General features: G+C 39.2%; 1 protein-coding gene across 4 annotated transcripts in view; it reads left to right on the forward strand.

Annotated features, from left to right (window-relative positions):
• Nucleotides 1–295: 295 nt before the first annotated feature.
• The window catches only part of RBMS1 (RNA binding motif single stranded interacting protein 1), a 158,506-nt gene continuing 131,001 nt past the window's right edge, over nt 296–27,800 (forward strand). For 3 of the 4 annotated variants that reach the window (XM_067299131.1, XM_067299133.1, XM_067299132.1), the window contains exon 1: nt 296–636. In XM_067299131.1, the coding sequence (XP_067155232.1) occupies nt 562–636 (75 nt within the window). In that variant the 5' untranslated portion in view covers nt 296–561. Of the gene's footprint in view, nt 637–26,971; nt 27,002–27,800 lie in introns of those variants that run through there. The other variant, XM_013960595.2, reaches the window with a different exon arrangement.

The following is a 27,800-nucleotide window of genomic DNA, read 5'->3' on the forward strand; positions in this document are numbered from 1 at the left end:
GGCTAATTAGGTCAGAGCGGAGCGGCGCGCGGGCACGGCCAGCGCAGCCCCCGCCGGCGGCGCCGCCGATGGGGCCCCCGCGCCCGGCTGCCCCGGCCGCCCCTCGGCGCGGAGCAGCGCGCCCCCGCCCCTGCCGCCGCCGCCCCGCGGGGCTGCCCCGGCCGCGGGGCTCGCACCGGGCGCCGCGCGGGGCTAAGCGCCGCCCCTCGGCCCCCCCGCCGCCGCCGCCAGCCCTGCCCCGCCGCCTGGCACCGCCGCCGCCCCGAGCGCTCCCGCGCCGCCGCCGCCGCTCCGCCAGCCGGCCCGCCGCCGCCGCCGCTCGGCCCCGGCCCCGGCCGGGCGGGGACTTGGCAGGAACTCCCGGCGAGGGAGCGAGAGCGCCTGCCCCCACTGCCCGCCGCCGCCGCTCCGCTGCGGCTTTTGGGTGGAGGAGGAAGGTCTGGGCTCGGCCGAGGAGCAGCAGCCGGAGAGGAAGAGGCAGGAGGCAGAGAGACGGAGAGGCGGCTGGAGCCCCCTAAAGTGCCCCCCCATCCCTGCGCTGCAGGCTACATTTCCAGCTTCATGGGCAAAGTGTGGAAACAGCAGATGTACCCCCAGTACACCACCTACTACTACCCCCAGTATCTGCAGGCGAAGGTAGGCTACGGCACCGCCGGCGCGGCGCGGCAGGGCTGCGGCTGGCCCCGCTCCAGGGCGGCTGGCCAGGGCCGAGCCCGGCCGGGGGCTGCGGGGCAGCGGCCTGGGGGAGGCGGTCGGGTTGCACCGGGGACGGAGACAGGAAAGAGCCGGCGGCCCCTTCCTGCCGCCCGCCGCCGCCGCCGCCCCGGGGAGCCCCGGGCCGCCCCCCGCGCGCCGCCGGCTCCCGCCGCCCTCCCCCCCTCCCTTCCCCTCCTCTCCCCTCCCCTTCTCCCGCGCCCCTGCTTCCCGTCCCTCTCGCCTTCCCCTGCCGGCCAGCGGTCCCTCCTCTTCCCCGGGGCTCTCGGCGCGTCTCCTCCTTCCCCAGCACGTCCTCGGCCACCCCGCTGCGCAGCGGAGCTCTGCGGAGCCCCCGGGCCCCGCTCCCGCTTTCTTCGCCTCTTACGGGCTCGTCTAAGGCAGGAAAAGGAGCCAAACTTTGGCCGGCAGGCCCCAAACTGATGCTCTCCGCTAGGGACAGTTGCGCTTTCCGCTGAGGCGGGGGCGCTTTGAAATGCCGGGGGTGGCAGGAGCCGCTTGTTTCTGTGGCGCTGACGGTGATGGACGCTGGCGAGGCTGGCGGAGCTCGAGCGGATCCTCGCTGTGCGGAGCTGGACCTTCGGCAGCAACCATCTCGCAGTTTACAAACTGAATTAAAAACGCATTAAGGACCCGGCTCCTGGTGTTTAATGTTGTACACGGCTAGCTGTCGTTTGCAGGAAAATTGATTTTCGTTGTTCTTGTGGTGGTGCTGCTGTATCTCCAGCTTTCTCCGGCTTTCCCCCCCCCCCCCCCCCTTTCAGTCTGAAAGGGCAGCGAGTCCCACTGCTCTAGAAGCATCATACTGCAAACTGGCAGATGCAGGGGTGGTTGCATCAGCTGTCTGGAACATTTAGCACAAGCCTCTCCAACCACCGCTGTCACTCCCCACACAAATCAAAACAGACCCATATGCGGCTTCAGTGTGTGAACTTTTTTTTAGAGGTTATAATTTTTGTTGTTGTTGTTGTTATTGAAGTGTCCCGGTTGTGTAGCAATAACAGAACGAGAATTTCCTTCTCTTAGTCTGCAAACCTGATAGGCCCTCCTGTTTATTGTGCCCTGCATTACAATATTGTGAAATGTAATTTATATTGTTTGGCTGAAAAATAAATTTAGTCTGACAGTCATGAGATGTTTTACAAGTCAGCAATGAGGCTTAGAAATGTGCTTTTGTATAGACAGAAATTGATAGAAATATGATGAAGGTCTTTAGGTGATATTAAACAACTAATTTTCTCTTAAATGGGTAATCGACATCTGGCTAAATAGTACTGTAGTTATTTAAAGATTATGCTGCAGAGTAATCACTTCAGTACTCTTTAGCTAGGTATGTTTAATGCCTTATTTTTAAGAAAGATACAATGCCAAATGGATAGCCTTTTGCATCACTTAACACTTAGCTTGTCTATATAAATAGTCTCAGATGAAAAAAATCTTTGGAAACATTTACCTTCCTAATTTTTATATGGCATTAATAAGTTACAAATCAAGTACATAGCATTAAAAATATATATATATATATATATACACCCACACATATATATGTAGGTATAAAGCAATGTCACTTGCCTTTTTTGCCCTGTAAATAATTGAAGAGGGAGATAAACTGTAACAGCTTACTGTAGTTATTAGGGTATGATCCTAGAAATCCATGATCCTATGAGATAGCTTGATGGACCATCTTCTGGAAATGTGTTTCCTGTACAGATAATTTAATATTGATTTGTGTTACAGTCAATCAGTCCTCAAAACATCTTGCAGTCTTTGCTATAAAATTATACAGCCTGAAATGACCTTACTTTGTTTCAGTAGAGAGAGCATGCAGCCATTTGACCTGCACACATGAAATCAAATATCTGATGATTCACTGAAAGTTTCCTGTTCTGAGACATGTTGATTTTTAAAAGAGAAATAAAAGAAGAAGGTGGCTCTTTATCGTAAATAAAAGGGCCAATAACTGTAAGTTTCAATATTCAAGCATGTAGAATTCAGTACTATAAATGGTCTTCTCATTATGGATCCTGTCTGAACACGTAGAAAAATAAATTTAATTCATAATTTTCAATTTGGGCCCTAAAACAAACTGTCATCCTGTATGTTAATTTTTTCAGTAATTCGGGGGAAGTCTTTGTTATTTATCAAGCAAAAATTGTAATAGAACTGAATAGCCTTTGTTGAATGTATGGTGAGTGGTGGTACGTGATTACAGTGGGCAAAACAAGAGATTTGGAAACTAGAACTTCTTACTTCACATGTTGTCCTTATTTAAGTAATGACAGAAAATATGCTGACTAATAAACTGCAAATCGATAATTATGAGATGACAGGAATTACTTAAAAATGTTTTTTTTTTTTTCCTGCAGAGAGCTCAAGTATATTCATTAGAAATTGCATGCATTCCTAATGGCTCCATAGGGTGAAATGTTGATATTGTCAACTACTTTAATTGGTACAAAAATATGTTATATGTTTTAAAAACAGATTTTGTATTTATTTGTTATGATCTCCATAATCTTACTCATGAAGTATTCAGGCTGTTTCAGTAATATATTCTGGGAGGCAATATAAACATTTGCCGTGATTCAGCGCCCCTCCCCCTAATCTTAAGGAGTTCAGCACCAAAAGAGAGTAGAGAAACCATGGACTTAAATAAGATGAGCAAAATAAACACTGAGATAAGGTGTAAGGCTTTTAATATGAAAAATCATTATGGCATTGAAAATAGAAAGTTTGAAATGGCTTCAAGATGAAGCTTGTAAAACCATCTGCATTTTCTAGGCAGCCACAATTTTTACTCTGGCAAATTATATGTTTGACATATCCATTAAATCTTTTTCATCTTCTAATAAAAGTATGTTTTATGACAGTTCCTATATCACAACATTGTTTGGTGTATCAGAGAGCATCATAAAGTTATTTTCCAGTTCAATGGATGTTTCTAAACATTTAGATTCCTTCCTTAAAAGACTTTTTGTGTACTATTGCTTTTCAAATTTCAGTTCAGTTGTCTTTCTTTTCGTTACCTAATATTTTATTTGTAATGAAGAGATTCTGTACCTCAGAATTTTAGAAAATAATGTTAATTAAGGTGATATGTTTTGCTAATGCTTAAAGGCCTCTTTGAGTAGTAATAAAATCTCACTGTGCCCGGCAAAGTATTATAATATTTAGCAGAAGAGTTCAAGCACACTTAAACAAATACAAATGTATATATACATCAGTAGGCCAAAATGTGTTTGCTTTAGTTGAGTAAGAAATGGAAGTGAATTTATGCTTTATTTTCCTTTTACTAAATATCAAATGGAATTCAGAGGCACTCCATAGAATGATTTAAAAACATGGTAACCAGCTATATTGCTGTTTTTTATTTGGACCATAATATGACAATAGAACTGTCTAATTTTATTGATAAGTTTTTGTATCATAAAGGAAATTTGTTTACATAAAAGTGAGTTAGTAAACTGTAACATTTCCCATAGATATCATAGTTTATTTAAAATCTAAACATGTTATAGTCGTAGATAATATTGATATGAGAGTTGAATCCTGATTCATTCGTATGGTATTCGGTTACAACAACTCAAAAGAAATGAACTCTTAAAGTGAATTTTTGCTAAATTATGTTATAGTGTGACTTGGTGGCTGCAAAATTAGCATCCTGGTGGCTGTGAAAGGAGCTCCTATCTCTAGAACTTTGTGTAGATTTGAGAAGGGACTGTAGCTTGATGCCAGCTTGTAGCAAGCAGACAGATTTTACTATGTCAAAAACTTATTTTCATGCTGATGACAGCAAACATTAGAATGGGAAATTTTTATCCAAGCCTGCTTTGCTGATGGCAGAATAAGTGGGAAATCTGTTGAAATGGACCTTGATGTAGGGTTAAATAAAGCAGATCTGAAACTTTCTTGTTAGGGGACAAAGGATAATCCATGGTGTAGTATGCTGTTTGTGATATTAAATACACTGATGTAGAAGCTTCTTGTTTAGATGCTTCTACTGCAGAAGGTGTCAAACCCTCTCGTGGTGAGCTGCTAATGGGGTGCCTTTGCCTCTGCGCTCATGGCATTCTGTATTCAACACAGATCTGTTGCCCTTTTTAAAGTTTTACTAGCTTATGACCTCATTTTAATCAGAGTAAATGATTACTAATTCTAATTGGTTTAGTTGGATTTATTCCATATTCACTGTCTCTGCAAAATCTTTACATACTGGAAGGCAAGTCAAGTTTATAGTAATACAGAGTACGCATGTACGTGTTCATAGGATTTTATAGAAATAATTTGCATAACTTCTTAGTGAGAGAAGTTATATTAATTGTCCATAATTCTGAATCTCTCTGGTCCTGGACTAGGCTTGGAAATCCATTAAAAGCACGGGTTAGCTGCGGGCAAACTTTTTGTCTCTGAACAGTTACCTGATCCTGTTAGCCTCATTAGGCTCCTGAATGGATTCTCTCCCCTTCCCGCAAGGCTAGGATTTTATTGTGCCCCAGAGGTGTAACTGTCCAAAGAATTCCTTCAAAAAGCGTTTCACATTGTGGAAGGGAAAGAAGTACAAAGTCTATGAATTTTGAAGAAATATTTGAGAGCCCTGGTGGTAGGGTAATCCCTCCAACTCTATAAAATAATCTTGGGGGATGTAAAAAATAGAGAAATGAAGAGTGTTCAGTAGAAACAGCACTTTCTCTTCTCCCAGACTTCCCCAGTCCAGACCTGGGATTGCCTGTTTGCATTTGTCCAACAGACAGACCAGTGACTTTTTAGGTTCACTTCTTTTATATAATTTTCTGTTTTTATGCAAATTTCTGTTGCAGCGAAAATTCAGAGGTGTAGTTGTATTATGTAATTGTTCCAACCAGCTTATTTTGAGTGGGAAATCTCTATCCTTGGCACAGTTAAAATTCATTTTAACTTTTTAAGTTTTATTTTGGGTAGCTTGCTAAGCTTGAAATAGATTCTTCAGAACCCATTTCTAGAATAGTTCTTGTATTTGCAAAAGTTGAAGCCTTTCTAGAAATGAATAAGGTCAGTCACAGTACAAGTATGCAAAGGTCATACGAAGCTTTGCAAATGTTTGTCATCTTTGCCTTGAAATACTTGTTTTGCCTTGAATTATTCTGTATCAGAGCTTCTCTTGAGAAGTCATATCAGATAGCCCGGTGGGCAAATATACATTAGAAATAGGATGTAACCAGATACGTTGTTAATACTTGTGACTTGAGGAATGTTCCAGGGCCGGGACTCCACACTGGGAGCACTGCATTGTTTGGCGTGGTCAGGAAGAACATACGTTAATGTGTCATTCATCATTGTTGTAACTATATAAATCACTCAGATGAAGATACAGATGCATTAAATGTAGAAACACTTTGCAATACCTTCATCTTGAAGACTGGGTTCATTGAAGTCAACAGGAGTTTTGCCTTTGATTTCAGAGGAACAACATTTGATTCACTAGAAACTTGATTCATGCTTGGGGTATGCTGACTCTGCTTAATTTGGAGGTGATTCACAGTGATATGATATTCATAATCTTCACTGTGCTGGAGGAGCAGAAGTTGGGCAGTGCAACCAGACTGTAAGTGGATTGTGCAGATGGGGGCTGTAGTCAGGGAAAAGTAGCAATGGCATCCATAAGATATGCTAATTTTGTACTTTTTCTGGGGAATCTTCTTAAAAGGAGGTTTCAAAAAGCCATGGTTTTCGTCCCTTACTGGCACGTCTTTAGAAGGAATAAATGGTATAAATATACTTGCACTCAGAGACTGAATTTGCAAGTGCCAGTGGAAAAAATATTTTCCCCACATCATTAACTGTAGAAATGACAGATTCTTAGCTGCGTAATTTCAAGAAGCTTGAGACTAAACTCATCCTCGGAGTACACCGTGCTTTGGGCTTCGGTTGATACTGTATGATTGGCCTCCTTTAACAAATGTCACAAAATTTTAGTCCTTCTCCTTGATTCAGTGGTAACTTCATGGCTGGTATATGAGTCAGGTCCTGACTCTGATAGTATTACAGGATCGACTTTTACGCAAAAGTGATAAACCTATATATGGTTTGTCAAGGCTTGAAAAAAATTATTCAGTGTGCTGTTTTCCTTTGGTGCTTGAATGTTAACCACCCAAGTACCTGCTGTAATCCAAAACTCTGTTCAAATCAGTTTTCAGTGATCTAGCTGTATGAAGTTTATATGCAGTAAGTAGGCAACAACTGTAAGAGACCCGAATTATGTAGTATGTCTGATTTGTACTAGCATATTTTCTAGCTTTACCTTCAAAGCAGTATCCCAAGGCAGTCATGAAAAGTGTCCAGTAAGTTTGTGACAGGAGTTAATTTTCTGTGAATAAAACAGTTTTTTTGATATATATCTTCCTTCACAACTCTCCTGTTACTCTCTATAACAACTGTAGGTTTTTTCGTGAACTGCAGTTGAGTATGCTTTTTAGATTCTTACCCTTATTTGTAAAAGAAGCACTACACTGCAAAGTACTTTACTTCTAGTTAGAGCATAAGATTTCGGGTCTCAATCTCAATTTGCTGAGAGTAAATTTCAAAGTTTCCACTAAGTGTTGAAGGAACAAAGGAAAGATAGGCAAAATTATTGAAATTTCCCAGTGGAGAATAATATCCTAAAGCATTGTTTTCTAAATCTATTATTCGATAAAACAATACATTTCAGAAGGATACCTATTTAGGATATACCACAATGCATCCAAACAAAACTTGGATGGAATTTTTAAGCTGCTTTATAATCCAAGCAACATTCTTTGCTATCAGTGGTGATAGCAGATCCCTCACTCTTACTCGGAAAGGTAATTCATGCTGCTAATCCAGTGCTCCTAATGAAGAGCAGTTCATTCTGGTAGCAATAAAGAAGTTTGAACAAAGGCAGAGTAACAAGCTGGAAAATATAGCTTGGTACAGTTGCATATTTCAGATTCAGCCTTCCAGGTAGTCTTAATCAAGAACTAATAACACAGTAACTTAAAAATTAAATTGTTTTTCATGAAACTGTGCTTCTGGTTTGAGAAATAGTCCTTTCAAGATATATGCTTGGATTTAGCCAAAAGTATGCTAAACAATGATATGTACTCATTTTTGGTTGTATTGTATGCTTGTTCTATGGCCTAGGCAAAGTAGTGATCACATAACAATTCCCAGTGTAAATCACCTGCTTAGTTAAACAAGTGAAAAATGCTGGAAAAACATGCTGATTCAAATTTGTTTTATCTGAGTTTAATTCATTTCAGTCAGAACACTGGCACACAACAGATTTGAGACACATTTACTGTGGTTAATAGGCGATAATTATTACCTGACTTCATGCACTTTTTAAATCTGTCTCAGTTGTAAATACAGAGATCTGCCTTTAAATCTAATTACATTAAATTCTAAGCTGAATTATATTATCTCATAGTTGAGGGAGACTAAGAGCTTGGACATGGATATAGTCAGGTACCATGGCTCACTTGCTTCATGGTAACTTTGGGAGCCATCATACTCTGGTGACATTTCTGAGCTCTTAAGAATACATTTGATCTCAAGTGCTCTGACTTGATGAAATCATTAAAAAATATATTTCAGCAAAACTTCTGGAATCTTAATGTACACACAAGTCCTGTGATGATGGGTTTCAAAATCTTTTCAACCAGATAAACAGAGCTTCCTGATGCTAAGTGCAACTCAAAATGTTCAGTGCCACTTTTGTGTGTTGAGAGCAAACTGCTGGTCTTCCATGCAGAGGTAGAGTGAGTGGGCTTTACTCTGTGGATTTTACTGCAGGTTAAGAACTGAATTCCCTTGCTTGTCTCTTGGCAACACACACTGACACAATTTCTATAGCAGTTTATAGGCTGTGGTAGTATCTGTGACCTCTTCTATCCCTCAGGCGATAGCTACATAATCACTTTAATTTTACATAAGTATGCACAGCAGCCAAAAAGTGCAGTCTTGTCTTCCCCATTGCCCCCAGCAACTCATTCCTGTCCCTTCCCATGTGCTGGCACTAGCATTCGTATGATCAGTCCATGAACTGAGTCAAGAGACCAGTGTGGCTGAAAACTAATCCAAAACCCCCCAAATGTGATATGTTTTTATAGAGGTGCAACTAATGAGATACCTAAGGAGTCTGAGATTTGGTTAGCTATGGGTGAAGTTGTTCCTGAGAAAAGTACACCCTCTTAGGTATCACTTTTGTACAACAAAATCATGGTGCTTCCTTCTCTAAATAAAAGGCTTTCCATGTCCTTGGCAGAAATGGTGAAAGATCCAAGCCGATGGAAGATACAACTTAACTCTTTAGTTTACCAAAATCTGTTAATTGTGTATAAATGCAGATAACTGATAGCATCATTCTTCTATGATTTTATTTCTCTTTTACTATTTTAAATTGTGTTTAAATTTGTGCAGTAAAATTTAAATTTTACTATTTTAAATTATTGATGCACTAAGTGTTTAAAATGTTTTGAGGTTTTCTTTCATTCTTATGACCAATAAGTGTCGAAGAAAGTGTGGAATAAGTTGCTTTAATACATGCTGAGAGGGCTTAAGTTAGGTATAGGTCTGGGAGGAAAGAAAGAATCAAATGAGAATGGGACTTCCAGAGGCCTTGTAGCATAATGTTACAGCTAACTTTCCATTTTCAGCATACTGCAACATTGATATTTTATTTCATTCTGGGGAGAGAGGGGAGAAGGCTGGCACTTCAAATTAGCAGCAGCTGCAGAATTAAGACAAGGGTGTTAGTGACTCATTTGGAAAAGTACTAGCTAAAACATTCTGTCTCCAAGAAAAAACATTTAGGAAGGGTTTATGATATAAACTTTGAATTTCATGAATAGTGCTTGTGACCTTCTAGTTTCCTCCAGGTAGCTTTTCTGATTAGTGACCATTTGTTTTCAACAGTTGCATATTAATGAGGTAAGGAGAGTACATGTGAATGGGGATGTTTCTGGGGGGAAACCTCTCTGTTAACAGGATCAAAGACTCAAGAATGCCTCTTGCTTCTTTTGACCCGGTCAGCTAGCCAAAAATTCAAGTTCTTGGATTGTTCCAGGTAGAAGGAAAATTTGGTGATCGTCAGTTGTTTCTCTGATGCAGCTGATTTATTTACCAAGAATGGTCAAACTTCAGTTTCCCTGAACACAGGAGTCTTGAATCTTAGAAGCAGCAGTTTCTTTGTTCTCAGTCCCAAATTCCTTTCCCCAAATCAGTGTTTTCTTTGTTATGGCCTTTTACAGGACCATATCCTCAGTGCTTGTGTATGGGTTGTTCTCTACTCTTTCCATATCTGTATTTGGGTGAGTTTTTTTCCTTCTCTGATGAATATGTGTAAATCTCTGTTATACATCTGCAAAGACCTGTCACCCAGTGAATTCCTGAGCAGCCTTGAATGTTACTCCAAAAAACAAGGGAATGTTGCATGTATTTTAGTTTGGAGGAGGCTGCTGCTCTTTACTTGTTTCTATCTTAAAAAAATAAGTATAAGAATTTCAATGGGATTTGAGCCAAATCATAACATATTTCTATTTAAGAATTCCATTTAAGTATCCTGGGCTACATTAGCAAGACTGTAGCCAGCAGGTTAAAGGAAGTCATTATTCCCCTCTATTCAGCATTTGTGAGACTGTATCTGGAGTACTGTGTCCAGTTTTTAGCTCCTCAGTACAAGAAAGACATTGACATACTGGTGCAAGACCTATGGAGGGCCACCATCCTGGCTAGGGGACATGATATATGAGGAGAGGCTGAGGAAACTGGCTTTGTTCAGCATTAAGAAGAGAAGGCTAAGGGAAGTTTTTACTGCTGTCTACATCTGCTGAATGGGGAAGTGTAGAGAAGATGGAGCTAGACTCTTCTCAGAGGTGTGCGGGGGTAGGATCACAGGATAGATCAGGTTGGAAGGAACTTCAGGAGGTCTCTAGTCCAAACTTCTGTCAAAGCAGGGTCAGCTAGGAGATCAGATCGGGTTGCTCAGGGTTTTGTCCAGTCTGGTCTTGAAAGCCTCCAAGGGTAGAGACTGCACAGCATCTCTGGGCAACCTGTTTCAATGCCTGGCTGTCCTCATGGTGAAATTTTTTTTCCTTATTTCCAGTCTGAACCTCTCTTGTTCCAATTTAGGCCCACTGCCTCTCATCCTCACACCACACACCACTGTGAAGAGCCTTGCTCTGTCTTACTGACAACCTCCTCATAGGTATTGGAGAGTTGCTATTAAGTCCCATGAAAGCCTTCTCTTCTCTACATTGAACAAGCCCAGTTTCCTCAGCTTCTTTTCAATAGAGCACGTGCTCCAGCCCCCAACAGTAGATCCCTAGGGTGCTCCACTTGTTATCAGCCTTCAGGTAGAGCACGACCCATTAACTACAATTCTCCGAGCCTGCTCATCCAGTTGGTTTCTTACCCATCTAGTTATTCACCCATACAAACTAATATCCTTTCTTGAATATTGTGGGAGACGATGTCAAAAACCTTGCTGAAATCTATCTGAATGACATTTGTATCTCTCCCCTTGTCTACACATCTAGTAGTTTTATCATAGAAGGCAATGTGCAATAGGATGCAAGACAACAGACACAATCTGTGACATGAGGAAATTCTAATTAGATATGAGGAAAGCCTTTTTTACCATGAGGGTGTCCAAGCACTTGAACAGGTGCCCAGAGAAGCAGTGGAATCTCCATCCTTGGAGACAGTAAAATCTCATCTGGACAATCTCTCCCTGAGCAACCTGATCTAGGTGAACCTGCTTTCAGAGGGAAGTTGAACTTAATGACCTCCCAACCCTCCCCTTCCAATTTAGGTCCCTTCCAACCTAAATTAATCTGTGGTTCTATAAATTAGACCCTGATAACTGTATCATCAGATTAAGGGGCTCTAAAGTATCTGTTATCATTCCTTCTATGTTTCATCATTGTAAGCTGTGATATGGCATTTGTAAAGGAAAGATACAGAAGAGATTCCCTTTTTCTGTTTGACAGAATATGTGTTCTAGAAATACGCAAATGACATTTCAATAATCTCTTCAGCATGTGAATTCCCTTATCCCATTTAAGCAAATATGTTGTTTAAGCTACTTAAAATTTAAGAATTAGGTTTGTCTGTTTGTTTGTTTTTCCTCCTGGCACAAAACTAGTTCTACAAAACTCTGTTGCAAATTGTGACGGACACGTACATTCTCCTACCAAATAGCTTCTTTAGGCTGACATTTCCTGTTCTTGCATCAAATATGAATTTTTTTTGATAAGTTTTTGTCTTGGACATGGATTAAAAATGAAATAAAACAATGATTAACCCCAAATTAAATCTTGTTTCTTTACAAACAGACATCATTCAGAGGAACAGCAGTGAGTGCTTAGAAGGTCAGTGTTCTGGCTTTCGAGCAGAGTAAACAGTGGAAGAGTTAGCGTGCTCCTTTTGTCCTTCATTGACAGTTCTGCGGTGACTCAGGTGAATTTGCTTCCAAACCTGCCCACCCAGTTTCTTTAGCCTGCTCTACTTGTATTAGCACTTCTTTCCAGTGTCTGTTATATACTTGCTTTGCCGAATTTTTTTAAGGATTTTCAATTTCAGGAGTAGTAATAGGAAGCTCTCAGGAATCCCAACCCTGAAAGTAATCTTAAACAGGCTGCCACTACTAGGTCTTAAAAAACAAAACAAAAAAAACCCCAACCAAACAAACAAAACTGCCCCAAACCCCACAGAGCTGTAGCTGGCAGCCAGATTGATGATTAGAAAAATATCTTTAGGACCCATCAAATATCAGTTCATTTTTTCACTGCTAACTAAATAATGTGATTGTGGTTGTTCATTAGTTCTGAAAATCATGTTTCTTATTATGTGCCAGAATGTGTATTTAGGTACCTGAGATGGGATAATGTTTTCTTTAAGATGACTTCCTCTTAGCCAGAAAGTCGCAGAGTCAGCAGAATTATCAAATGACTCCAAGTCATTATCACAGAAATGAAATTACCTAATTGAACACTTCTTTATTTCCTTCTTTATCTTAGAATATGTCCTTTGATGGTGAATGGACTATCTGAACATAAATAAAGTGAAGATTTTTACAAAAGCATAGGGCTGTGAATAAACGAGGAGATATTTGTATTCAGGAGGTACTTCTGCTGTCAGGAACTTTAAATGCTGTTCTTGGACTTTTATTTAGTTGGGGGCCTGGGAATAGGAAGGAGTGTAATCTAACATCTAACACTTACATGGTAAGTAGCCATGCATCTTTCCAGAAACCACAAAAAACATGGAATTTCCAAAATGAAAGTAGAGTGACAGAAGCTTACTTTGCCATGTTGTCCTAAAAAGAGGCAGAGAAGCATCTATGCATATATAATATCTGCTACTATGTCCCTTCTTTTAAAACTGAAGAGTGTAATTCCATGTTAGATGAATAATTGAATAATGAACAAATGAATAATAAATGCTTATTTTTTTCTCATATGAAATGTAATGGGCCATTTTTCATGCTTGCTTACTTACCCCCTATTTGACTCTGTCAAAACTAGAATAAATGGCTTCTCTTTTACTGATTTTTCATATAAAATCTAGAAACATATATACTGAACAACTGAGCTTTTAGTATTTCTGCAATGGACCTTTTGTAAGAGCAGGGATTTATCTGAGTGTCTTCGTCCCAAATTTAATCCACCTTTCTCACTGATGGAAAATGTGCTGCATATTGCCCGATTGCTATTACCGTCTAGGGAAGATGCTGCAGATCTCTGTGCTCTGGTAGTGGTATGCTTATATGCATGCATTTTAAAAATATATTGAATGTATATTTTACTTTAGATTCATCTGCTAATTGGCAAAAAAAATCATTGTTGATTCAATTTCCTTGATCTGTCTGGTTATCATTATTGTTTGATGCCTGACAGTGTAGTGTCCACTCTGTAGGACAGTCTATGCTTCAAGTCACTTAGATATTGGGTAATCTAGTGAAGTATGTATGTGCGTGTATTATTTACAAAATATCCTGTGTTGCTGTCTGTGTATAATGAAGTCATCCAGGCATAAAATGGGCACTTCATTGTAGTTTTCTCATAAATTTAGATCTTAGTCCTTTTATTGACACCAATATTGAGCTCCATGTGTTCTGTAATTTCACGGCCATAGAATCTAGTCTTTGCAGAAAAATTATGCACCGGAATTTTAACTTTTTTTTTTATTATTTTTTGTAAACTGAGCTGAAGAAATGAGAAACAAATCATACCATTAATTTTCATATTTATTTCTTTAGAACTCTCCCCCATTTTTCAATTTAAAGGAGGCAGCTGCCGAATTTCCAAACCATGCCAGACTATTGTTGGTGCCAACTTATAGATTTAAAGCAGAATTCAGGTGCTGTTTTCTGTGGATCACTTGGGGACAGGGGAGAGAAGGCTTGCCTGGTATCAAGGGTATCCAGTAACAATTGTATACAAGTCTGGGCAACCCTGATTTGCCTGATTACTGGAAGATGTCAGGAGACTGAGCTTTGATTTCTGGGAGTAGAAAGCTGGGAGCCATGTCTGAGAATGACATGTGTTTTACAGTTTTAGTGATAATCTTTTGATAATCAGGAATAGCATCTGGAAAAGAGGAAAGGAAAGAATGGATCAAGATACCAACAAGATAACAACAGAGCAGTAGTCTGGTTTCTGTAACTTTATATGCTCTTGACTTCGCTAAACAGTAGACATCTTTAGGAGAGCTACCTGCTGTTAGTTACTGCCTCATCAAGAGCCAGAGCAGCTGGCCACAGGAGCGGTAGGTTTGCACAGAGCCGGAGTTGTTCCCTATGGCCGATCAGCTTTGCTTTCTTCGCCCCTCTAGCATTGAGCTTATCTTTAAAAGTGAGTTAAAGGCCCCTAAAGCTGGCAATAGCCCTGTCTCTAGAGCCTTACATCGTCATTTGAGATTCCATTTGAGGAAAAGGTAAGTGAAAAATACAAAGCCGGACAGATGGAAAATATAAGGAAAACTGATTTTGAAAGAGGAAAATTGCTGCAGAGAAAAGATAAGGGAAAAAAATAAGAAAAGGGCAGGAAAGAGAAAAGGCACAGTTCAGTGGAGAGCTGTGGCACCTGTGCCAGCGCATGGCACAAGAAGACATCTCTAGCTGCCAGGCCATCCAGGGGGAGTCGCGTTCCCAACAAAAGGAGACTGAAGGCACTATTCTGCAAGAACTCATTTTGGGCACTGCTAAAGTTCATCAGCAATTAAAGGTTATTTTACAGAAAGAATGGAGATTTGGGGGGGACAGGCAAGACCGCTGGGAGAGGTCTTGTTTGATATAGATTGCAAGAGGACAAAAGATGTTCGCAGGGCAAATTTGGCACTTATCTTTGCGTCTAAACTGCTGCAGCCTTACTGTGATACCGTAGGCATACATTACTAAGGTAAACTCTTCAGAACTGAAGACTTTGCCATTTCTTTTTATTTCTTGTAGCTTATACATCTGTTTTCCTATTGCACTGAAACTAGAGTAAGTTTAAGGACTTCCTGAACATGCTCTTAACAAATGATGTGATGATTTTGCTATTCATTTTCATATTTATATGCTTAGAAATTCTCTTATCCTGATATGTCTGGCACAACTATGAATCCAAGAAAATCTACAATATAGTAAAGACTAAACACCATTGGCTTCCACTTAGCAGCCAGAATATCAATATACCATATCATGTGCTACTCCAGGCAACAGTGGCTAAACAGAAGAAAAGTTTAGAAGATGTCTGTCTCAATACAAATAACTACAAGAGTGTGCATGGAAAATAGAGTGCAGTTGAAATTATATAATACATTAGCCAGAATAAAACATTGAGTTTATAACAATGTATTTTCACGTCTTTAAACATGCACATACAAAAGCGTGCTTTCTTATATTAAAGTTTTCATCATTCATTTGTGCTATTTGTACTACACCAGAACACTTACCAGTTTATTTTTATGTAGTGTAAATGCATGTATGTACTGTAGGAGTATGTAATTCTGGTCATGTGTCAGTCAGATGGAAAATCAGAGGCTAAAGTCCACCCAGCAGCCTGAGTGGATCCACCGCTTGGACTAGAAATACCATTCCAGACTGCTTTGGTGAGCTGAGAGATGGGCTTTCCATTTAGATTAAGATCACTTGGAGAGAAAAGCAGGACCAAGGAAAGTTTGGAAGTACTAAGGTCACTACCAGGGAATAGCATTTTCAGTTCCTATAACAGAGATGGGAGCCACTCACATAATTTCAATTTGTAATTTTTGTGAAGTGACCAGAACCACTCTCAACTTCTGCTGTAGCCAGTGGAGGTGGTGTAAATCATGGTATTACAAAGAGGTAACACAGAACTTGTGTTTTTTTGTTGTAGTCTGCCACTGTGGACCAACACAGCCCAAAACAAGGGCTTTCGCTTTCTGGAGATGGTTATGCCAGTGCAATACTTTGCTTACTGCATCACTTCAGCAGCCCTACCTAAATGGATTCACACAATGGATTTTATTACTTGTTCAGCACAAACAATAGATAGTAATTTCACACTTTGACTATGCTATCCTAAAGCCATAAATACATCTGACCAAAAGAAAATACTTTAAATTTTGTTAAGGTTTGATATTGCTTTTTTGTAGCTTTTTTTTCCCTTTTTGTTCTTTTTTTAATCTTTGCTTGTGTTGGTGATGTTAGCCCTCAAAAACTGATAAAACTCCAGTTTTGTGGCAAGCAGTCTCATCCTGCATCTCCCTCATGTGCAGTGATCCTCTGAGAATGGGATTTGTCCTCTAGTTCCTTTACTCTGACAGCAGGGATCTTTGAGTGGTAAGTGCTGTGCAAGCACTGTGCACAATACTAGCACAGCAAGCATTGGTGGAAGGCCAGGTACAAGGATTTATTAGGTATTCTGGAATAATTATCCCCAAATAATTTCAAGTGTGCAGGGCTTTCTTCTTGAATAAGAGCACCATTATCCAAAAGAGCTTAATCCACTTTCAAAGCCACCTAAATAAGAAAAGGCTTTCTTACTCTGAAATGTGTTTGCCTTCTCATGGAGCTACTTATAAATGTTGTTATGTTTTAAACTATCCCCCTGTTAATCTGATATAATTTTTATGCACAAACAAGGCTTCAGTTCCTTATTCATTCCTTTAATTTAAGGACAGAGCCTTTAAGGTTTGATGACACTGAAGTAAATACATTAGAACATTAGAGAAAAGAGTTATTGAAGGTGCAGAATATTGATGCTGCAAAGATTTAGAGCTTGTCTAACTTAAAATTGTAATGAAAGCTTTAAGGAAATACTTTACTGGAATTATTGAATGTTATAAAATCCCATATAGACACTTCTTTCCAGATGTAAAACAAAATCAAAGATGCTGTTTTAGGCATTCTTGCTTTAAGAATGTTCACATATGTTCGTGTCCATATCAGAATTATTTTGGAGTAGTTCTAGTGAATTTCCAAATGTAGACAAGACTTAATTAAGCAGACTTGGCGTGCTAAATTCATGTAAACTCAAACTCCATTAACTTCATTGTCCTCCAATTAATAATTTTAATTGTTTTAATTATATGGCTAAATCCAGTAATACCAAAAGTAAATAAATGCACAATGCACAATGAATATTCATTCACTTCACTAAATGAGAGTTTTGCCAGCATGCAGCATTCAGGATTGGGCTCCAGAGTATTTTGCAGAACATAGATGAGGTTTCTCTGCCCTTTTTTTTTTTTTTTTGGATAAGTCTCCATTTTTGAAAATTATAAATACTGAAGTTATATAGATACCTTGAATTTAATTTTATTTTGAAAGGTTTCTAGAATATGTGGTAGCATGAGATGAAAGTTAGTGCATGAATGTGTATCATAATTATGTTAGCACACTTGCATTAAATAAGAGTTTATAAATAAAAAGAAGTTTTATGTTGCACAAAAAGACAGATGGGAAGTTGCTTAACTTTATAAAATCCATGTTTACAATGATGTATACACATACATTTATTTAATTTAATTACAGTAAGTGTTGGAATGAGATACCCACTCTGCTCAGTTATACCTCTGTAATTGGAAGGGAATGGACTTAAATAAGTAATGCAGAGTCGAATTTGATTCTAAATATACAGAAAAAACCCTCCATTGTAGTCTCTAGCACATTCTACTTGTGTGACTCTCGTAGACTTCAAAGAGAATTGCACATTTGCATCCCAGGACAGAAACTGGCCATGTGCTTGGAAGCATGAAATCTCTCAAGGTAATACTTCATAACTATGGAATGTATCCCATGACTGATATGTAGCTAAGAACTGAGAATCAAATTACACATTAGAAGTAGTTGAAATGGAATATTTTTCTAGTAAAAGAGTGTATTATGCTGGGTAGACAATATAAGTTTTCTTTTTCTAAGGATGTATTGGGGCATAAATATATGAAGTATTGAAATGTATTTGTATTTCCTGCTTTTTTGAATTTTAGTAGTATTTCTTTGAGATATAAGGGTTTTTTTCCTTAAGTTCATTTATTAGTTTTAGGTTTGACTCTTGTGAATATTTTTCATTTCTTTTTACATTCTTCTTCACTCTAATTAAATTCAAAATTTCTGATGTTAAGCAGTGTATTTCCAAATAATCAGAGTTGTTTCTGCAAGAAAGGAGAAAATACCCCTAAATTCTCATTGATGTCTACACAGAAGCATCTGCTAAAGCTCTCTGAGTGTTTTTTTTATTAAAAAAAAAAATGCTGAAGATGTGAATCGGTGAACTTTGTTATCCCTGTTCAGTGCATCTAAGATCAACAAGAATTACCTGACTGTTCATTCTCTCAGTGGCCTTGGTCCCTGCGGGAACAGGAGAGCTATGTTTTGGCCTTAAGGGGATGCACCCTCTGGGGTGTCAACTCCCCTTGCTCCTCTTGACGCTGTTCCCAGTGCGGAGCGAGGCCCTGCTGTCAGGCTTGGCGGGGGTGTTGCTCTCCGTCCATCTCGCCCTCCTCGCACGCTACATACCCCTGCCTGCAGTGTGCTCCCAAACCTTCTCCTGCCCCGCGGGAAGGCGCCGGGAGGAAATGTTGCCTTGGCTCAATGTAAGGAATTGCTGAGGATCCAGGCAAACCTGCGGGGGACCAAACACTTGTGTGAAACAGAGAAGGGTGTTTATTTGACGTAAGAAGAAATAGTGAAGGAAATGCAGTTTCTTATATTCATTATTTTACCTGAGGTTCTGCCCAGGTGGTCAGGAGAGTTTTCTCTGGAAAGTGGGTTTGCCACTGCATGGGATAGACTGCAAGATCCTTTGCTAAGCGATTTAGCTTATCGCTTGTTACTGTTTATATGGTATAGCACATGGCAGCCCTCCTCACAGGTCGGGAATCGCACGACTGTTCCTGCTACAGAGGGCTTACACATCGAAGGGAGAGACGGGAGACAAGATGGGCACGGGAGAGCATAAGCAAACAGTAATCCTGTAGTGTTTTGTGTGACAATTCTTGATTTTAAGATAGACTATTACCTGTTTGAAAACTTTGTTGCAAACTTTGTACTCAGTATCCGGTGGCTAATGGAATAGCAACCATGTTGTCACTTGAGGACCATTAAGGAAATCTCACTAGTTAGAGGTACTATCAGAATAGTTAGGAAGCTGATAAAGGACAAAGCAACACATGCGTCTCATCTTCAAAAAAATGTATATACACCTTAGTTCCAACAAAATGAGATGTTGTTTTTGCTGATGCTTCATTTATATCAGTTTTAATGACTTCAGCTTTGTGGCACAATCCTTAAAACGCTTAATCATGGGAACAGCATTTGGAACAATTCATGTAGTTAAGAATACTCACATGATTACAAAATCTGAAGTTTATCTGGCCTCTGCAGGTCAAGTCTTAAGTAATTTGCCTCTCTTTTACCGTAGCTCTGAGTCTGATTCTGACAGGCATGTTAATAAAAAAGTTACACTGAACTTTGCATGCATTTTTAAAGATACATAGTTGGGGTTAGAGAAATACTGAACTGGTTATTTTGTTATATTGCAATGTAAAAGCTAATTACAGAAAGCACATCTTGCAATACTCATCCCTGAGAAGGTTTTTACATGAAGACTATACATTTATATCAAATATAATGGCTCTTTCTTCAGTGAAATTTCACTGCCCTGCTGAGCATAAGATACAGAAGCACATATATAATAGCAACTTGGAACGTGGTAAATGATGTCCTTTGAACAATAAATGAACTTTCTTCTTATATCGAGCTGCAGTTTGGGAATGTAGTGTTCTTTGTCTCGTAATTGTCTGCCTACGCACACCCAGTCTGCTGTTCTAATAACAACCCTCTGCTGAGGGAGCACACGTCCTATATTTTTGGCCTCAACTGTATATTTTTGTAGTTGGGAGATGTTTTTACATTAACAAAAATAACATCATAATGATTATACATTATAGTTAATGGTGCCAGTTTTATGTTATTGTGTGCGTGCATACTTGTTAGAACATGAATGATATTTTCAGACTAACTGTATAGTTTGTGGAACTATTAAGTGTTTTTGTCTCCATTAAAAACATTCAAAAACACATTTGTTGAATATGCACTTTCTTTTTTTATTAATTTAATGTTGCCATTTGTTAGGTAGTGGTGAATATGTTCTAGTGCTAAAGAGCCAAGCTAGCAAAAGATAAAGGATCAGTTGCTCTGTCCAGGAAAATGGCACCATATAAACACAATGTTAGACCAGGGCTTTAGAGGACAACTCGTCATTCTGTAAAAGGCAAAAGTCAGCCTGGTGTGATGTCTTTAACTGTGTTTCAGTACTGGTGAATATAAGAACATAAAGAAAAGCAATTGTCATTTAAAGTTAAGTGTAAAAAACCATGAGCTTCATAATCGTGCTGATCTGGACGAACCTTAAACAATGTTTACAGTAAGGTTTGGAGAGTTGCCTAGCACTGGAGTATACACAATTAAACAACATAGTTGAACTTTTCTTTCATGTCAGCATACTGCTAAAAGACCTCCATTGTACTCATATGATCGCCATTCTTGGAACTTCTAACATAAACAGGAACAGAGAACGTTCATTTGTAATTCTACCCCATGATATCTGAGTGCATCAATGGCCATAACTTTACATTTTCGCCTATGTAACTTAGAAGTAAATTAGATGTGTGAAAATGATGGTATGGGCATAGCAAGACATAAACTTGCTTCTGAGATATAAATGTGTACCTGAATTTGTGAGCTGCAAGGATGGACTAATAGTTATTTAATGTATTGCAGAATTAATTTTGATAGTTTTTTTGCATCTTTATGTTGGTGACTAATAAGCATCCATATACTCATCCTTTCTTTGGTATGGTAACCCAAGAATAGCAAAAGCAAATTATGCAAGGAATAAAGGTGTACTAAAGCAACAAGGCAATTGGTAGACTTCAAAACTGGATAATCTGAATTGGAACTTCAGTGAGGCAAGTCTTGAGTCTCATAACTACTTGGTTTTTGCATTATACCAGTAGGAATTTCCAGATATAGATGATTCTATATTTGCTCTGTGTTTTTAAAACTTATTTTTTATTTTAAAATAAATTATTTTGGATATGAGTTTTGAATATGTATACATCATAATAATTCTAAATGGTGCTTGTAACTAATTCTATTTTCATTAGCTTGCTACACTGTTTCTCTTCTCTTTGTTTTTATGTAAAGTCTATACCTCAATGAACATTTTTAATGAAAAATCGTTAATAAAGTTGGTAAAAATGGAAGCTAATGTTTAAGCTAATGAGTTTACACGTGCAGCGTATGACTTGTTTAAATCTGGGACAATTAACTAGGTTGTATGCAGTTAGTGATGACACTGCAGAAGGATGAACACTAATTGTATTATATATGGAAAATGCTCTGAACTTTCAGCAGCATCCAAAAGAGATGAAGAACAGTTCAAAGGTTATGAATAAATTATAAACATACATGCTTGAAATACAGTGTCTTGTTTCAGATTTTCTTTTTTCTAATTTAGACTTCTTGACTTTTGCTTTCTGTGGGGATAGTGTTAATCCTGTGTAATTTCAGATAATCATAACACTCGCTCATCAGATAATAACACAGTTTTTTGTAATATTTGGACACTTGAAACTGGCATGTTTGAACTATATGTTCTTTTTACTTTCACTGAGCAGTTTTTATTGCTCATTGACCAAAAATGATTCATGCTATTGTCTGAAATTGCAGTTTATTACAGTTATGATAGAATAATTACATTCTATTCTATACTAGAGCTGATATCAAGAGAAATAATAATCATTTTATGTTGTCAACCCCTCAGTCCCTCAGTGGTGTCTACTCTGCAATAATTTTTTCAGTTTTGAGAAAATGGTACCTCGTACTTTACATTTTTTGTCTGGACAGATATTCAGCTGGAGAATGGTGGCATACTAGTACTATTACTTTACACAGGGAACTTACACAAAAGTCCATGCACTATTTCTAAGTTGTAGATACACAAATTCATTAGCAATTCTGCATGCTTACTAATGGTGTTGGATGGCCCTCTTCCCAGCAGCCCCATCAAGAAGTCTTTTTGTCTGTGAACATACAGTGATTTTATTACCTTTAAAATACATTTTCTCAAGTTTTCATCTTTGAATTAGACCTTTCTGCCAGATGGGATTGACATCACACTGCAAACTATTGCCAGTATCTTCCCCTCATATTATTAATAAGAAAATGTTCTTTCAATAATCTAATGAGTTCTTGCTTTTTAAATAACATGGGTCTTTCTGTGGCCTGGGAATCTAAAGAAAGTTCCTGGCTTGCAAAGTGGAATTAGTATGTTTGGGCTGTAAGTACATAAATTAATGCATAGTAAGTGTGTAGATTGTGAGAGGAATTCGCTGTGTGTTAAAACCTGCTCGGTACACAGCTTTGTGCTTGGTGGAAACCAAAGAGGGGTGCCGTTTGGGTTTAGGCAGTGATTGGTATTTAGACATGTGAGAATTGCAGGCTGAGGTGACTGAAAAGGAAATGATAAACCTAAAGACACACGGCTGCTGCAAATCCGTTACATGGCAGCTGTGTCCATTGCGGACTACAGAGGCTGCTTGCTAGCACAGGCAGGGACGTTTTTTTTTGTTCACCATATTCTCGCATGCATCATGGCTCCTAAGAGGTAGGCATTCTGCAGAGTAACAAAATCTGTATCCCAACAGATCTCACTGCTTTGCTTGCTCAGAGATGGCTTCCTGGTAGCTTCTGTCCTTGGCAGATCCGAAATGACCCTGAATAGTGCAGAAGACAGGCAGGAGGGTGTGTGTGCCCTGGCCTGCAGGTGATGCACTGTAGCCAGCCCTGGGGGCTAGAGGTAGAAAATCTCCCCATGCTTACTTTTTCGCATCTTTCTGATACCTAATGCTTGGGCTTCAACCTGAGGTAAAGCTATGGTTTGTCATGAGATCCTCCCCGAGGAGCTTCCCATCCTCAGACTAGGGGAGATCCCAGGCAGCAGGTCAGAGTTGCGCTGGATCACTGTGAACTAGCAAAGTATTTGAAAGTGGGTTTAAGCAACTAGTGCAAGACCAGTGACAACTCTCACAGTGCTAAACTCTTAAATGTTTATAAAGCTGACATACAATGATTTGTTTTTAATCAACTAACATAGGTGTGTGCTGAACTTAAACATTTCTATATCAAAATATATTCCATGCAGGAGTTTGAATAAACAGCACGAAATAGATTTAAAAATTAATTAAATATAAACCAAAGGCTTTCCTCATCTTGGTGGAGGCCAGACATCTCAAAATCTCACTTCTAAATGTTCTGAAACCTTGAAAAGGCAGAGGTCATGAAGCGCCACATAGGGAGTTACATGCACCTCCAAATATTGGGCCTGGGGGTAAGCTGTTGGTTTCTAAGTTTACCAGAATAATACCACCAATTTGAATGGGTTTATAGCCAATGAATAAAGAGAGAAACTCTGAAAGCCATTATAATTAGTTCACTTTGAATTGCAATTGTCACGTTTGCTTTAAGGTAGTAGGCATATTGTGCTAGACTAAATGTCTTATGGCCGTAAATAATTCTGTCTTAATAAAGTTTTTCTGTCTTCCAGTATAAATCTACATGCTGCTCACTGGCATCACATTTTCCCTTTAATAATACCTAACAGCATGCATTTGTAGCTAGCTCCTCTGTGTACTGGTGCCAGTCATCACTGTATAGATAAGGGTTTGTCACTGCTTCCATGGTAAATTTGTATTAGCTAGGTTTAGAGCTAGACTGTATGTTATTTCTTATGTTAACTCATATGCAGAGACTTAGCTCAAAATCAATTTATAGAAAATTGTTTATACAAAATATGTTTATCAGATTTTTAAATTGTGAAAGGAAGAGAGCATCTTATTTTAGTGATGCTCTTCTTTCAATTTTGATTTAAGAATAGGTTTTTGAGGAAGGGAAAAGGATGTTTCCTGATATTTCAGAATGTGGGCCAAATGTCTTTATGTTGCAATGATAATATGGTTGTTTGAATTTTTTAAGTCATTCACAAACATTAGCAAAATAAATGTCATAAAGAACAAATATTTAAAAAAATCATAAAATAAAACAAATAGTCTGTGTCTTTTGGCAGCTATTTTCTGTGTATATGTGGATCCAAATCATGTCAATTTAAGGTGCTACGCAAAATATTAGGTCCTATTTATGTCCCAGAACAGTCCTAAAATGATACGAGTGATACCCAGGCATTGCCTTGGTCCCCTGTCCAGATCCATGAATCGGTTTCACTATTATTATGATTATCTCAGCAGACATGATTTATCCAGTCACTATACATCCATGTCATGCTCACTTTAGGTATGCAAATACATTATTTCAATGGAATTAATAGTCCCATTTTGTACCCCAAAAAGTCAATGATATGTTCACTTGGTCTCGCTCATGGTTTCCAGGGAAAAACTAAAGTGCATTTGTAGACCTTAATGTCCAACACACCCAGATGCACAGGATTAATTTCATGCAAGTAGTCTGTATTTGCACAGTCTGTAACCACTGATGTGATTAGAATTGGATAAATGAGGGCTGCAGATGCAGGTCATACAATAGATTTCTTTCCTAATCATTGTCCCTGTAAAATCTTGATGCTTAACTTTTAAATTGTTTGAACTGGACTTTTTAGAGATAAATTCTGTCTTATGAATCTATGGAAAGTTGCTGTCATAAAATCTCACTATTTTACTAAACCTAAATGTCTTCATTAATTCTCTCAGAAATTCATTGTAGTTGATTTTTTCTTAAAACAAAAAGCCTGACAAAAAAGACACAAACCAGTTCAGCTTGTAGACATAAAAAAATATAAACCACCATAACCCATTAAGCTAATTACGGTATTGAAAAGGAACATTTCCAGATTCCAAGCTTCCTTTTTTTTTAACTTCTGCACAAAGACAAAAATGGATGTGGCATCCATGAGAAGCAACATGAATTTGTAGTCTGAAAAAAGGACTATTAACAATAAACCTCCAAGGATGCAGTCCTGAAAGACTTTCTTTCCAAGTGTGCCCTGTTGTAAAGCACTGGGATTACTCATAGTAGTAAGGGTTTGTTCTGGGACTTTACAGGGTTGCCACCCAACCATTTTGTGGCTCCCAAGATATGCAGACCTTTTATAAAACATAGAGGAGCTGAGGAACAAACGGAAAGTACTTTTTTATACGGAGTCTTGCCACTTTGGAGACACCGGGACCTTCGGGCCTTATGGTACCATCACATTTTAAGCAGAATTCCCTGGCGCATTCAATAGTGAGTTCTGCTTGAGAATCAATGGTGAGAATAGGAGCCCCTGGGCTGTGTGTTTGCGGGCCGAGTGGTGGTGGGAGGCCAGCTGTGGAATGTGGGAAAGCGGCTGAAGCGCTGAAGTCATGCCGGGAATGTTAAATGTGTCTCCAACTGGCAGGAGCTGCAGCCGAAACCCAGAGGCTGGAGCCTGGGTACGGCTGCGCGTTCCCTGTGTCCTCGGCTCCCGCTGCACGGCGCTGATGCATGTTGCAAAAGGATTTAGAAGAAAATGGAAAGCTGGTGGCCTTTTGGGAAAGTTTTAGTGGCAAATGAAGTGATGCAGTGAAGGCTTAAAGTTTTGTACTGAAATAAACTGAACTGTTATAGTAGCGTGACCGAGACAGTGAGAAGTGCAGCCTAGAAAAGTTAATTCTGCAATTGTCAGGAGAGAGAAAAAGGTTTTGTTTCTTTTTTTTATTTCTTTTTTATTTCCTTGGGGCATGTTCCTCTTGGAGTAAATGCAATTCATCCTTCTTTAGCTGCTCTCTAATTCAGTAGGGCTGTTCTCCCCCTTTCCTTTTCAGCAACTTAGTTGATGAGTTTCTGTTTCACAGCAGAAAAAACATGGATAGGGACTGCCGCCTACCTGATATCACAGAGCACAGAGGGAGGATAAGCTGGAAATCTATTGCAGCGCATTATTCTGGGCAGAAGGTTAAAATTTCCTCAGATGGTCCAGTGTTCCTTCATCAGCATGGCAGCTGCTAAAATACTCCTAAGGAATACCGACAAGTATTTTTACGTGTTTTTTTTTGTTTGTTTGTTTTTTGTTTGTTTGTTTTTTTAAAGGCTGACGTAAGCTCACTTTGCACTCTGAGCTGAAGGGAAACCATGTTAGGGCAATACTTAACCTGAGCTGAAGAGTCCTGCTGAGGTGTCAGCTAAGTGGCTGCTGGTCAGAGTGGGCTCGGATGGCATAGTGTCAGGCCTGTTGGCAGAAGACTGCGCAGGCGTACCCTGTGCTGCCTACAGGTATGCTGAGGAAAGAGGCAACAGGACGGTGAGACTCGGAGGCAGCTGTTCTGTGCTGTCGCTGTGGTTCGTTCTGGTGGAATGTAGAGGAGCCATGGGAAAATCTTTGGAAATATATGGAGAAGTAAGGCTTTGGGGGCTTTCCAGTGTGAAAGACATATTGCAATCCTTTTGCCGTTGGGGAAGAGGAGAATTGTGGTAGCAAGGCTTACTGAAAATTTTACATGTGGGCACCATTTTGTATTATGTAATTACTGGATAGTAGAAAAAAGAAGGTAACAAGCATGGTTTGGAACATGGATCTTTCCACTCCTCGCCAAGTATCTTTTGCACAAGGGCATCAAACAAGGCAGCCTTTTGCTTATTCTTTTTCTGCGTCTATGAATCTTGTATTTGGACTGTAAAGAAGCCTAGCTTCAAGAAGAGGAATAAAAGATACTTCTCCTTATTCCAGACTAAGCTGGCAGTCTGTATCTGGTGAATCCTTTGGCTAGATCTTGGAGGCTCCCTACTGAGCAGGTGAGATTTTAAAATTGCTTTTAGAGCTTTTTAACTCTTATGTTGACTATATAGGAAGTCTGGATACCTAGTTTAGGTGCTTGAAGTCTCCCTGTGGGGCTGGGTCTATTTTTTAGACATCCTCTCCCCATCACCCAGAAGCTTGCCAAGTAAAATCTGCCAGGGGAGGAGGCATTACAGTAGCAGCAGTGGAACAGTTAGCGTATTTGTAAGCTATCTGCTTTGCAGTAGCTGTACAAAAGGCTTCTTCATTGCTTTTTGCTTAACCATAGTTTGTTTTTTGATTTCTTATTTTGGAAGATTTTCAGCTGCATTTAAACCTCTGGTAGAAACATATCTCAGATCAATATTGACAGAAAGCCTCTCTATAAAAAGACATTTTCTTTGTTTGTAGCTATTTTCATTTAATAACTTTGTTGTTTTTTTTTTCCAAAGTGTTATGAATAACATAGGAGTCCATGGAGAACTATGTATTAGTGTTATGAATAACATAGGAGACTATGGAGTACTATTTATTAAATATGATATAATCAACAGTAGGAAATGGATTATTACAAACTGCTGCATATAACTGCCAGACCATATAAATCCTTAGCAACAGTCCTCATCTGGAAATTCCTAAGGCTAATTTTCATAATAAGATTACAACTTTAATTCATCAAGAGAAAGCATTGATCAGCTGGTTTTCAGTTTTTATTTAGCTAAAGTCTCCACCCAAATAACTCTGGTCATAAGACATTTTCTTCTGTTAGAGTCATAACTCAGAATGTGTCACAAATGGCATTAACATTGAAACAGC

Source organism: Apteryx mantelli, chromosome 6, assembly GCF_036417845.1.
Source record: "Apteryx mantelli isolate bAptMan1 chromosome 6, bAptMan1.hap1, whole genome shotgun sequence".
Taxonomy (NCBI): Eukaryota; Metazoa; Chordata; class Aves; order Apterygiformes; family Apterygidae; genus Apteryx; species Apteryx mantelli.